The 15,026-nt window shown below is 40.6% G+C and overlaps 1 protein-coding gene across 2 annotated transcripts in view; it reads right to left on the reverse strand.

Moving 5' to 3' along the window:
• The window catches only part of ACOT7 (acyl-CoA thioesterase 7), a 1,725,032-nt gene that overhangs the window by 522,550 nt on the left and 1,187,456 nt on the right, over nt 1-15,026 (reverse strand). For both annotated transcript variants that reach the window (XM_069610292.1, XM_069610291.1), the window contains one exon: nt 8,441-8,557. In XM_069610292.1, the coding sequence (XP_069466393.1) occupies nt 8,441-8,557 (117 nt within the window). The remainder of the gene's footprint in view (nt 1-8,440; nt 8,558-15,026) is intronic.

Raw genomic sequence — 15,026 nt, forward strand, 5'->3', positions numbered from 1 at the left:
TAACATGGGTATCACAGAACAGGCCCTGGCCTGGCTGACCTCTTTCCTCTCTGATCGACTCTCCCAGGTCCAACTTGGGTCCTTCCTTTCCGCCATCTCACGCTCTACCTGTGGTGTTCCCTGTGTGGCCTAACCTCTCTCCCTGGCTTTTCAACCAATACCTGGCACCGCTTTTTGGCATTGCTGCTCTCTGCTTCAACTTTCAGTGCTATGCAGATGACAGATCATTTTCAGGCTTCTGCAATAGCCTCTTTTTAAATCTGCCTGCTTCTACTCTCCGCCCTCAGCAACCCATTCAGAACAGGACTGCAAGATTTGTCCTTGGCCTCAAGCCCTGGGATCGTATCTCCCCAGCCCTGAAATCTCTTCATTGGCTCCCAGTGGCTGCAAGGATTCAATTCAAGACCCATTGCATTGTCCACAAGGCTTTCTGGGGCCTGGGTCCACAATACCTTGAACTCTCCCTCTGTAAATACCTTCCAACTCGAGCCCTTCGCTCCTCCACCTCGAACTCCCTCAAGGTCAGTCACTTCTCCAAGCAACGAGTTGGGGGGTAGATCTCTTTCCTCGGCTGGGGCCTCCCTCTGGAACAGCCTCCCTGCCTCTCCGAAAATTGAGGAGAACCATCTTTGGTTCCGGAAGCATCTCAAGACGTTCCTCTTTTCTTCTGCCTTCTCTCTTCCTCTCCCCTGCTGATGTGTCTGCTTCGGCACTGGGCACCTGGCTATCCTCTGTTTTTTTTGGCCCAGCTCCTTGCTGAACCAGCCACACACCCGCATTGCCTCCTGGCAAACCATGCATTTGGGTCTGTATCTGTAACCCTACAGTCCCCTTACCTGCACTTGTCAGACACCCCCAGTCTGCGCTTTAACCTTGCACTTGCCACCCTGCTGGCTGCACTACCAGCTGTTGTTCTATTATCCCTTGCTCAGCACTTTTCACTTCTCCCCCCTCCCTTGCACTTTCCCCTTTCCCTATCCCCTGCACTTGCACATTCTCAATGTCACTGGGCCTAGTAAGATCGTTTTGTTCCTCCCTTGCCTTGTAGCGCTCTGAAACTCTTGTGTATGAGCGCGATACAAATAAAATATGATATCATATCATGTCTAGACTAGCATTTTGTTGCAGCCAACCTAGCTGTTTTTTACTGTGGCATAACATTTGTTTACTGAGCATCTAAGATAAAGCAAGCATAAGTGTACTTAAATGTTTAGACAGGCCTACATTGGACCCACTTTCCTTGACCATGCAGTAACTCCACCAGCAGTACATCTGCCAAAACCTATCATTCGGAGGTGCAGGAAAAATGGAGGAAATTCCATTACTGCCAAAAAAATGACAATAAAGGAATTCCCGCAACACCAAACTGCCATTGAGGCCCTATGCATTTGTATATGGACTATCCGTTCAGTTATATGTAATGAATATGGAAAGATTGTTAAGTAAAATGTGTGGAATGGGAGTGTTGCCCTTGAGCAGACAATTGGAAAGGTAAGAATCAGTGGGGAATGCAGACAGTAAAACACATTCACAGTGGGAAAGTGAGAAAGAAAACCAGCATAAAATTGACCCCAAACACAACATTGCACACGTCGGAAACGTTTGAGTAAAGTATCAGAAAAAAGCCTACAGTGTAAAATATCTGCTTTTTTACTTTATAATGATAGCTTTCAAATAGTCATTACTACCTCTGGCTTCAAGCATAGTACTCATTTTATCGACTGTGAAGTGCAGAAAGGATGAGATGGCCCTGCAAGTTACCGAAAGGTCTCAGCAGTGGCTTCCTACCACCCTGAGCTACATGAAACCCAAACAGAAAAGTTCATGAACTGCAAGTAAATGTGTGTGGAAGTTTTAAATAGTGGAATTAATATATACACTGATAACACCTGGATTCTAGAGGAAAGAGTGCTGCTAACCTACAGTAAAAAACAATATGCAAGTAAGGAATAGTAGGAAAATCAATTATGCATCAGCAAATAAAATTATATGTAGATTACCTTTCTGTTCAATAAAGCTTTCATACCCCCACAAATAAACAACAAACACTGCAATAACGGAACAGCCACTATAATGTACCATAAATAAAACAACTCCTCATGGCCTCCTAGCTCGAGATACACCACACACATATGAATATAAGTATGCATCCCAGACATACATATAAAACTATATATTCTATATAATTTGCCTTCAAATCATGGCCCAGTTTTTTTCTGCAATACGGTTGAAGCCTTGCAGTGGCATTGCAACCCACCGATCCTGTGCGAATTCAATCTTTAAAATATCTACCCCAGACTAAAAGGGATATTGACTTGTGCAACATGATCTGGGGTGTCTAGTGAGTCACAGGGCAGGCCTTTGTCATAAGCCAATTTAGCTGGCGCTTGAATCCATCTAAATAGAATGGGTGGAAGGAGCATGTACATTCATCAGCCATGAAGAAGATGTTAAAAACCAGGTGGGAGAGAAGCAGGAAGGTTTACGCTCTTTATGTTAAAAGAAAGCTGAACCAGCAATACTGGCATATATGTTTCAATAACCGCATATATAGGGACATTCACAAAAATTCATATTTATGATTTAAGTTATATCGCACGGTAACTTACACCGACATACGAATGTCTGAAAAAAGTGTACATTTCACGTGATTCGCTAAAAGGGCCCACTTAGCCTAACATGTGTAATCTTATATGGCATCCTTAGTCCAGAGTAAATTTAGGCTATTGATTAAACTTATACCAAGTCATACAGGAACAGATTAATTCAGGACAGTGGCTCAATTTCTGACACCAGCCTGAAATACAGCAAATAACCTAAGATGAAGAAATCAATCAAGAAAATTGAATACTACAGAACTATGGTAAAATCATAGGGGAGGAGCTTAAATGCTAGACACACCTGAACAATCACTTTATCTGCTTATGTAGTAGTAGTAATTCTTCATTTGTCACTATAGGCATCACCAAAGAAAAATGCAAATGAATCACAAATAGTCACAATACAGCAACCTAAGTCTATACAATGTAAATACATAGGAGGTTCAACAAAAAAGACATCATAAAAATCACTCAATTAAAAAAAAAGTTAAAAGAAGTATAGTGCTGAGTAAAGCGATCATTTAAGTACATTTTTCCAATGTGGAATAAAGCAATGGATACTAATATATTCTGCATCTACCAAGCCATGCCCTCAAGCCAACTGACTTCCAGGCATTTTGACCTTTTTCATTTCCAAAGCTTTTAAAAAAAAGTAAGTGCCTCTTTAAGCCTTCTAATTCTGATCTCCATTAATATGGGGACCAACCATTGTGACTCAGGTTCTATTAAATTGGACAAAAAAACAACGTTCATCATTTCCTAGAAGCGTTGCAATTTAATGGTACAAAGTTGACCTGCGTCACTAGCCCTATTCTATTATCCCACCTAAGTCAATGGCAGGAGTATCTGAAAAGGGAACTTGAAATATAAAGTACACAATAATGGGGAAACATCTGATCAATATAAAATTCAAACCAGAGATACTCTTTCATCAACATATACCCCAGTGCCAGTTTGGACTATGGGCCTTATTATAAGTTTTCCGGTCCGGTAAAAACTTTACTGTTGTTACCGGACCAGCAAAGTACGAGTTCTGACCCGGCAGGCGTACCAGCACCCATGAGCAGAGCATGTGGTATGCACCGCCACCATTCTGAATGGTGCCAGTGCATCCAACCTCCCTATTCCCATTGAGCCCTACGTGGCTCAATGGGAATGGGGAGCATTTTTTTTCAGCCCCAGCGAATGGGAAATTACCGGGTCCGTTGGGGCTGTAATGACCCTGTAATTGCCCATTTGTGGCTGCCGGAAAACAAATTATACCTGTTATACCGGCACAGCTACCACCGGTATTGTAATGAGCCCTTGTGTCATTTTGTCAATCATCAAATAATTTTAAGTTCCATAGACATATTTCACCTTCAGTTTATCACTTGGCGAACATCCCTACTGCTAATCAGGGCTAACACATCACTAAGCAGGTTTTTGTAAGGGTCACCAACAACCCTCAACATTTGTGCTTGGTATAGAATAGACTTGAAGCACATCTGTGCATCGAGAGTAGAAACCCCCCAGCTCCGAACATAACAGGATAAATGGTGTTGAAATGGGGGTTCAAATCAATACCCTAAAATGAACTACGACTTTCATCATGCACTGATTTTCCCATATTGTCAAAGCTCTCCTCCATATGTAATGGCTGGGATTGCGTTAAGGGATGGTTTTTCAAAGTTGAGGTTGGTGAGTACTTCCCAGTTGTCTACACAATCTCACAGTGGACCTGGTGACTCTAGGATATGACAAAATGGCTTTTTTTTTATCTACAGGCACATGACCCATTCAAAGAAAATCGGGCTCTTAAATAGTCAAAGGTATTCCTGGCAGCACCACAAAACACAATGAAAAAATATTATTTTGACTGCCAACTTTCATCACCATAGTTCTTTCTGTATTAATGGCCAGGTCTAGATTATTGCAGAAAAAGTGAAAGGTTTTTAATAGCTTTTTTAAAGAAACTTCCATCCTGGCCATAAGCAACACATCATACACATATAGAAGTATTGGCAAGGGATCTTTACCAACCACTGGTAGATTTGCCCCCAATGAAAACAGTTCCAAGACAACAGTATCAATAGAAAATAAAAATAAAACAGAAGCCAGACTACATCCCAGAAGAACTAATTCTGAGTGCAGAAAGCTGTTTGTCATTTCCCCCAATTACCCATAACAGACCCTAGCCAGAGTAGAGCAAATGAACCACTTCAAGTGTGGATCCACACCCTTCATGTTCAGTACAGTCCACACATTTTAGCAATTAACTTCATCCAAAGTAACTCTGTGTTCTGCAAATGCAAGCTACAGGGAACATTTCCTGGGAGCTACATATTTCTACAATAAAAATAAGCATTGGTCACTAGTACCCGATGCTTTTCAAAACCCAGATAAGGGAATCGAAATTGGCTTATCCATTCTTTAATGCCTCCTCCCTATTCAACAATCATTTAGCAAAAAACGTACCCAAAGCATTAATCAAATCACGATGTAATTCCATGCAATATTCCTATCACTCTTCCTGTGTATAGGAACAAACAGCAGAGAGACAAAAAAGGGTGGCACAAACACAGGTTAGGTCAGTATAAAAAATATGGGCCTCCCCAAAAAAGGATCACTTTAAAAAATATGGACTTGGGGCATTTTCCAGATCCCTGGAATGAGATCACTTCCAAAACTTCAGAAATAAAAACACAGGGATAAATGTCTCAATGGGGTCAATTCATATGAAATGTTGTCCAAAGTAACATAGAATGAGCCAGAGCAGCATAATTGGCAGAGACAATTATACCATTACTCACCCCCAATCTTGGCAGAGGTCACCATAAGGGTACTGCCATCCTTTATTCCTTTGCTAACAATTCTCCAAAAGCCATAGGTGTCCCTGTTATTCCTGAGAAATTACAGGTTACTCCATCTCTCTAAAACAAATTCATCCTTTTTCCGCAAGAGAATCTGGTAGCTTAACCTGGCATCCTCAATATCCTTGTTCTCAGAAGAACATCTCCTCTTTAACACCTTAAAAAGATTCATCTTGGGAGTTGTACACTCCCTATCAAATCCCTATCAACTCAAGACACCTTGGCCCAGGATTGTGTAGTGTGTACAGCTTTTGCACGAATAATAAGGCTTAAGGAGTCAATATGTCTAAGGATGTCATAATAAGCAGTAGGTGCATCTAATATAACTACAGTATGCACCAGCCCTATGTTACATGTGAGTCTGAAAGGAGGGGTAGAAGTGGCCACTACTTCTTTATATTTTAGAAATCAGGTTATATTGTGTTTCACACTTTCAATTCTACTATAGAGTACTAGGAGCTACAATGGACAGAAAAAATCAGGTGAAGATCACCTGATTATGTCTGATGCTCTCAAATTGTGAGCTCATTCATTCCTTTATCCTTCAAAACATTCGATTATTATTCCATTTTCCAGGTTTCTTGATTTTTCATAAAGTCATATTTTCCTTAATATGCCAAAATCTTGAGTTTGTGACAAAAATCTAAAGAAATCCTTAGTTAAAAGGTCTCAAGTAGTGTTTAATTCACACTGTCTGCTACGGAGCTCTCTGAGGACACCCGCGTCGCCGATGGTCACAGCTCTGGTAACCTCAATACTGACGAGATAAAAATCATGGGAAAACTACGCACTTAGAACCCCGAACTCGAGACTCTGACACAAAGTCCTGACGATGGTGTAAGACACCGAAATGCATTGACTGAAATGTGTAATGTAGAGACCAGAGAGTGTTATTGCCTCGAGAACTGTGTGAATTAAACACTACTTGAGACGACTTGTGACAAACTCAAGATTTTGGCATAGTAAGGAGAATATGACTTTATGAAAAATCAAGAAACCTGGATAATGGAATAATTATCGAATGTTTTGAAGGATAAAGGAATGAATGAGCTCACAATTTGAGAGCATAAAACATAATCAGGTGATGGTCACCTGATTTTTTCTGTCCACACATGTGAGTCAGACCATCATCTTAAATAACATTCAGTCATAGCATAACAAAGCATCTGAAAGCAAATAAAATGAGTTAATGGCCAGCCAAACTAAATGTAACAGCACAGGCTCATAACCGCTCACAACTCAACATAATACCTTCTCATTGAGGTCAATCCTCCAAATAAATCAATAGTAATTGGCACTCTTCTTTGTCTCTGAATGATACGTAAATGCGGCTGGGGGATCAGAAGGAGTATTGAGTTGACAAAATTCATGCACTGCTAAGAAGTCACTCAAATGCCTTCGCACCCTAGCTAGCCATCTTACCACAAAAAGTCACACAGGGAACCTTAAGATGTCCAAGTTGATGTTTGGGTCACTCTCTGCCTGAGTGTTCTCGCTCATCATTAGGTTAAAATCCCCAGTAAGTATTTTAACATAACATTCGTGATAACAGTGATTCGTAGTTATGCTATCGATTAGCTCTAATAGTTTCATGAAAATCTTCAAATGATCTATTGACTCTTGTTCAGTTTTAAAAATGCATAACAAATGAATACCCTAATCACTTGGTAACCTTTGTATTAACCATTGTACATTAGGATCATTTGCATTACCTACAATGGAGCCCTGTGGCCTACAGTAAACCCAGATCAATAAATGACCATTATTCATTCCTTTTTCAGATGGAATAAAGAATTATACATAACCGACTTTATATGCAGGTTCATGTGCCCATGATTTGCTGAAAACAACAAAAAGTTAACTCCTGCACACATGATTGCCAATCCCTGGCATCAAAAATATTTTGAGTGTCTGCCATATTCCAAGACAGCAATATGAGAGGGCAAGTCTACATTTGAGGGATGCGAGCAGTTGAGGGGGAAAGCTGCAAAGAAACATGGACCAATATGACAGTGCAAGAGCATAACTTTGTATATTAACAGAAGATACATGCTTAATTCACACAAATGATAATGTTTATCAAGAACATCTCTTCACTTGCATCAACACTATAGAATAATGGGTAAGAAGTGCTTTGCGCTTACTGTAGGTTTTTGCATGTAAACCATCTATATGTATAACATGATAAGAAATGTAGTCTTGGGCAAGAATAAAATGTCCTAGAAAACAAAATAATTTAAATTGCAAATAAAAAGCTTAATATGCACACATCTTCAATTTTCTGCATCAACCCGTTAATTGTATCAATAATGCTTCTTTCACCTAGCATTGATGCTCTAATTAGAATAGAAAATGCATATGAATCAGCACACCACCCAATTAATAAGGGTTATTAGCACATGGAAATCGTTACTGGTCTGCCCTAAGGCAATCAAAAGAGTGCAGTCAATAACTACAGGTATTTACTGCATTCTGAACATTCTGTTTTCAGGTGCAAACTGGGAAACAACAATTACATTTCCAGACAAGATTGTGTTTCTACAAGACACTTCCTCTCTGGGAGAACCATTTTTTATGCAAAAAATTACAACACACAAAAGAGAAAGTTAAAAACATTGGAAAAATGTTTTCACTTTCTTATAGAGAAACAATATATTTTTACATGACACCTCATGGGTGCTAATTTTAAACATGTTCCAGTTCAGCAGAGTTGAAGTTAAAATGGTTAACTTGAAGACAACAATGTTATTTAAATAATGCAAAATAAAACCACATTTAATCTTCAGCATGAAAACTCCAATACATGTATGGCCTTATAGACCTCAGGAGGAGTCATTTTCACTTGGGATAATGACCCTTCCCCCAATTTATTGTCCTCGGCTTTGCCTCGGGCCATAACTTGGTGGAGGGTCATTATCCCGCGATACTGACTCCTCCCTCTGTCTATAAGGCTATATTATGTATTTCTAGATCCTGCAAGTTTCATACCTTTCTTGATCTTGCGATGAAAATTGATGGCATCCACTGATGCAGTGACAATATTAGTCTTGCAATGACGGACAGCTACAATTCCAGCCACCTCATCCATTAGCTTCATAGTAACACCTACAGGACAGAACACATTAATATTATTAGTCTAAAAGGGGAGGAATCATAGATTGAATCTCTTTCTTTTTAATCTCTGCACATCCATTACTTAAAAGGCGATTCCAAATGCCACAAACCATGATCACTTGGTAATAAGTTTTATTGATCAATCATTATGTTTATTTCTAAAAACAGTGCCTTAAACTGCTGGTTAAAAAAATCTTAATCGTTTCTAATCACACATTTAAAGACGTTTTTGATATAAAACAAATACTCTTTCAAAGTTAAAAATATCACCCAAATAGTTTCCATTAAACTAGAATGTTATCAGTTCATTGCTTAAGTACATGTTAATTCAGGGATTCTAATGAAATAATTCCTACAATTATACATACATTTCCTAGTAATCATACTTAGCAATTACGTTTGATTTGGTTACCAGCTTTGTACATTTCATCTTAATTGCGTACAAGAAGATTTTAGCATGTCTTTCCCCAGTGGTTATCCCAAAAGGGCAGAACTGGAGCTTTTGTCCCACTTCAGGGAAGTCTTTCTGGGCCTGGTGCGGTTTGATAGAGAAGCGTGGACATTCTCTTAACTGCCCCTTTTTACTATGATGTTTTCTCTGAAGCCTGTCTTTCCTTTCCTTTATACTGTCCTTCTGCCCCTGTCATGCTAATGGCATCTAAACCCCCCTTCTGCTTCTACACTCTCTCTTGAATACTGTGGTCTTCAGGAACCTCATAGTTTTAAATGTCTGTCCCTCTGTAGTCTTTTAGCTTCTTTCTTACTCTTCAGCCAATACCACTCATCTTCCTGGTCTAAATGACTCAATATCTGCTGATGGTCTCCCTTATTCCTCTCATTTCAACAGCTCATTACCTCTTGAGGGTCTATTATAGAACGTGGGGAGCACCACTTGCAGATCACCCAGATTGTGAACTATAAAGGCACATTGCAGAGAGCCTGAAGGATCCACACAGAGAACCTCACTGCTATGCCCGATGGTGGAACGCGAAAAGATGCACATGAAGGGACTTTGGCTTATTTACAGATCATGATACTCCTTGGTACCACGTTTTATACATCGTTTTCAGAATTCACCTCGATATACAAAAATAGTTGCAAAAGCTCTATACATTCACATGCTATAAAATTCACGTCCGTTTAAATGTCTTTGACATGTGCATATTACACATAACTCCACCACTTTTTGCTGTGAGTGGTTTTTGCTAGTCATGTGCTCATGCCTCGAAACCAGATGTGATAAAATTCCTGATAGCTACGATCGCCAAGGCTTGCCTTCTGAGTACACAAGAGTATGGTCTTTTTTCCATCTTCAGCGCTAGCTTTTGGAATCTAATTAGTAATATACATACCTTAGAGATCACTCTACAAAAACAGAAATTGCAAACTAGAGAACATTAATTAAGTCAAAGAAATATGATTAATTCTTGAAAGCCACGTCTTTAGGCCGAAGAGGGTTTGCTCTAATTAAGTCTGGTTGCAGTTAGCCAAAGTTATTGTATCAGAAAAGAAACACACATTTAAAAAGGGATCTCAAGGCACAAAAAGCAGTCGCACGATGTCACCGGAATGTGAACCTGTTTTGATCGGTTGTTCCATGAGAGCCTCTGTGTGGGAAGGTGTGGCAACAGGAGGAGAAAGTCAAACAATTATCTCTCCAAAGACTGGTCACCGTTTCCTGGCCTTCTGAATTAGTATAATTTCTGCCGCAATAAACCTGCACTCAGCAAACACCAATGCCCACAGCGTATGAGAGTGTGAGTGGGGGAGTAGAAGGGTGGAGAGATCTCAGCTTGTGCTGAAGTTCAGCAGCCTATCAATGACATTTGTGATGTCATCTTTCATCTACTGGGTGTTTTGTCATAGCAGTGCACGCTGGTGGCGCGAGTTATGGTTGCTTAGCTTACAATAACTGGCAAATTTCTGTTTCTTTTCGGTTTTACTTGTAACCATAACGTCACTTTACTATATATATATATATATATATATATATATATATATATATATATATATATATACACACACTGAGTGAAGCAGAGAGAATTCTTGGATAAGTGAGCAGCTATGTTAGGATGTTTGCCTGCGGCCAGCAGTACATAGAATAATGTGGTAATCACAACTTGTAATGTCATTCATACCCAAGAGCTTTCATCAAAATGTTAATTTGTTATGCATGCTCAAGATAACATTATGACTACTCAGAATGCAATGCACTAGTCTCCTCCAAGTCCTGGAACCATAATATGCATTTTCATCACCACAACACCCAAAATGCACTGTGATGATCTAATGAAGAGCTGAACTGAAATATGCAATTTTCTGCAGTACTCCACCATAAAGTGCAGGTATGTTGGAGACCTGGAATAAGACAATACATTGTTCAGCATTGCAGTCACCACAATGTACAGTGCATCTCATGGATGTCTTGTAATAGGAATCTGCACTATTGAACCTTCCTGCGACAGTGATTCTGGATAGCATGCAACAAAACACTACTCTACCATAAAATGCAGGTATGTTGGAGACCTGGAATAGGAAAATGTATTGTTCAGCATTGCAGTCACCACAGTGCACAGGGCATCTCGTGGATGTCTTGGAATAGAAATCTGCACTTTTGAACCTTCCTGAGACAGTGATTCTGGATAGCAGGCAACAAAACATTACAGGCTCATTACGAGTTTAGTGGTGAGGTTAAAAAGTGGCAGTTATTCTGTTGCCGATACATTTTGTGGCAGTAACAGAATTAGACAAAACAAAATCTGATGGCTGGAAGGTTTAATATAAATGTTAACCTCTGCCGCAAACAAACGGTGGTGTATAAGGTTGCCCAGAGCGGTGACAGTGGTTCAGATTTGTTCAAAACCTTCCACCCATCACTTTTTTGGTTATAGTAACAGAATTGCTGCCATTTTTATCACAGCACCCAATGCCAAGTTTTTCAGTGAAGTGTCGGATTTACCTCCAGCAGGATGCTGGAGGTAAATCCTCCACCATAAGGCCGTAAATTGGCAGATTTACCACGTGGAAATACCATTCGTGATTAATCTGCCAAAACACCAATGTAGTCCTACAGACTACAAGAATGGGGATTTACATCACCAAACCACCCCTCGTAAACCCTGATAAGCCCACAGGACCGACCGTTGATAGCAGTAAATGATATTGACAGTAAAACAGTGGATTTAACGCGTTTTACAGCCAACTTGCAATTATGCCCTATGTTTCCAACAATGCATTGTACTTGTCGGCGGCCCCTTACCTGGCTGGAAAATTGAATGTGAACTATTTAGCCTCATTGAGAGGCAACATCTGAAAAATGTGTGCATTGACCCACTAAGCTCTGCCCTGAGACATCACTGTGTGCTGGTGGCACCAGAACCAGCAAAATGGCCGCAAGAAGCCCTATGCGCGCTAAACCTATGAAAATTGCGCTGTGAAACCAGAAAGTTGGCTGCCAATTTACTTTGCCCGTGTCAGTGGTGGAATAGGAGACCACAATGCTGAAATCTGTCATTGGGCTGCCCACAGAATACAAATGGAAACTTCATGAAAGGCAGTACTTTATGGCCAAGAAACCCAAAGGTGCTCTGAAATCCTTTTTCCTTGGCTGCTGAAATTGCAAAATAATGGTTCAAAGCACCAGAAAATATCCAACTTCCTTGCTGGGTGTTACCCGTCACTGTATTTAAAGAATCCACATAAACACACAATGTCAGGGGAAGCAGATTTAATCAGAATAATATCCACATTAAAAAAAGGTGCTTGCCTGGGAAAATCTGTCAGATATGGGCGCAGTACCGCTGGCCGCCTGTATGAAAGCTGTCACTAGAAGCTTAAACTTGTACAGTAAAATCAAATGGTTGAAATGAAGTGACTTGCTATCAAAAGCAATATAGGTTGCCACTATTTAATTTCTATGTTTAAAAAGACTGGAATTAGAGATTTGTTTGCCTGTTTTCAAAAATTGCAACTTTAATTTCAACAAAGAACAATGTAACACTTTACTTTAAAGTAACCTGATTCAGCAAACCTTCAAAGAAGCTTCCCCCACTGGGAAACACACCACCCTTCTGCTTCCCACCAAAAGGACAGGAGCTCACATTCAGGTGTTGATTGAGAGGGGAGGGGCACTGGCTGCTGCTCCTGGGAGTGAGGCAAAGGGCTTCCTGGATTGAAAGGGTATGCAAATTCAAGTGTCAACAGAAACTCCTGCCAGAGGAAAGAGGCATGGATTACTCTTGACCCACCAAAATTTTGGAGGTGGGACAGACAGTTATGTGTATTCTTAAAGCACAAGAAAGTATATTTTTGAAAAGGACTGTGCAAAATTGTGAACATTTGTAAAATGACAGTATTGTTAATCTGTAAATTCGGGTCACGTTTTAAAACTACTCAGGGAGTGCGATGTTCAGGGACATGACTACAGAATTTGTGGTTTTGTAGCAATTGTGGAGATGCCAGAAACATGAAACTTCACATGACTATGTCCAGATGTCATGCGCACATATGCGTAAAAATGTGGACAAATCTGACATTGGGTACCGGACCAAAAGTTCAAAAAATTGCCAAATCTCAATATGCTGTTGCTAGCAAGTTTGTAAATTTGTCTTGTATGAAAAATAGATTTCATGTGCAGAAACAAAGGGGAGGTACTCCCTGGATTAAAAAATACAGCGTCATCATGACACCATGTTTTCTTCTCAAATCAGGGGAGAGGAAATACCCTAACCAATAGAATACCAGGGGGTGTGCCTAGTAGAAGTCAGCATACCCACCCTTTTTGAAAATACATAAATAGAGATAGCTTAGGACCTAGAGACACACATTCACCCACCATTTGATTGCTGTTGAAGCACTTTGCCAGAGAAATCCATATTCCAGACTCCAGAACTTTGAAACCAGAAAGGCCCACTTCCAAAGCTGAACCATTCTCCGCTTGGCCTTAAATAAATCCTTAAACCAGATTTTACCCCAGACCTCTAAGGGGAACAAAAACAAGAACAGCCTGGCTTAGCTGTGCTGCTTTCTTGCTAGGAATTCTTGCCAGAATCCAGAGATCCGACCCAGTAGAGCAGAGCTGTGACCAGATTGCTGCGAACCAGAACCAACTCGTCAGATCAGTCCAATCCCGCCGTGCAGTGTCCAGAGTGCCGTGCTGAGTGCAGAACCAGAGCGCCTTGAGTCCAGTCCGGTGTGCTAGCAGAATTCCAGTCCAGATAGTATCCCTGACCAGATCTCTGACGGGTCCATTCCAAACAGTGGTAGTGAGTATCCATAGCATAGGATTGTCTCTAGCATATGTATTATCCATTAGTCATCCCTATCCAAACCCACTCTCTTATATCCAGAACTGCATTGTAGAAAATATTTGGTCTTACCTGAATCTTTCTCTCATCCCTATAGTCCTTTGGTAATAGTGTTAAGATCATCTTTGCGCCAATATATGTGCGCTAATATATTTGCAAAGACGAGCGTTGCGGCGGGCAAAAAAACTTTTTTCGTTTGGCTCAAATAATCCCTGTTGGGCTACCACGCTGTGCTACACTGTGAAAAGCAGCCCTCAATAGAAACGCTCTAAGGAATTGGTCTGTTTTGCAAAAATAAAATAAACTCCTGTAAGTCAGAAAGGAAATCAATATTTCCAGAATGGCGACTTGGTAGAGATCAATATAGCTAAAGAACATCTACTGCATAAATTATTTGTAAGGGGTGAATGGACAAAGCAGGATCAGAATGTGTGGTTGCAGGCAATCACAGAACAGACCACTGCAACAGGGTTAGACATATGGCAAGATCAGGGTCCATTACACGTGGCCCTGAGTGAACTGTATATGGCCCCTAAGGTAAAGGAAAGCAAAGCAAGATTGCCAAAATAGCGGCATATTTGTACCTCCATATTGGAGCAATACAGGACAAATATGCCGAGGGCCAAGATCTGGCAAACAAGCAACTGCAGGCATTAGAAAAAGCCCAAACTGATCTGGACTCTGTAGAGCAGAGGCTACAGAGGAGCCAGGAATCATAAAATGAAAGTAGGCAGTACCTAACCAAAATGAAAGAAGACATGGGTATCCTGCAGCAGGAGAAGGTAGAACAGGATACCAAAATGCTGGCCTTGCAGAAGGCGTACCAAGAAAGTTTGGATTCTCTACTGCAGAGCCAGACAAAGCTGGAACAGCAAATAAATTTCAACAGGGCATGTGCGGAGCAGGTATTCACCCTGACAAACCGCCTAGGCCAAGAAAAAGAAGAGAATAATAAATTAATTTTCAAAGACCTGGACACCCATGCAGAATTTGATGAAGAGCGCCAGAAAGCTGGTGCGCTCCAAAGACAGAGGGATGACCTGGCTGCACAGAGGCAGTCTCTTGTTCAGGAAAGGGACACCTTAGGCCAGGAGGTGAGTTATTTAAAAGAGAAGATAGAAGAAAATCACCTGGCCCTTCAGGGACTGGGTGAC

This window comes from Ambystoma mexicanum, chromosome 8 (assembly GCF_040938575.1).
Source record: "Ambystoma mexicanum isolate Mex_15411 chromosome 8, UKY_AmexF1_1, whole genome shotgun sequence".
NCBI lineage: Eukaryota > Metazoa > Chordata > Amphibia > Caudata > Ambystomatidae > Ambystoma > Ambystoma mexicanum.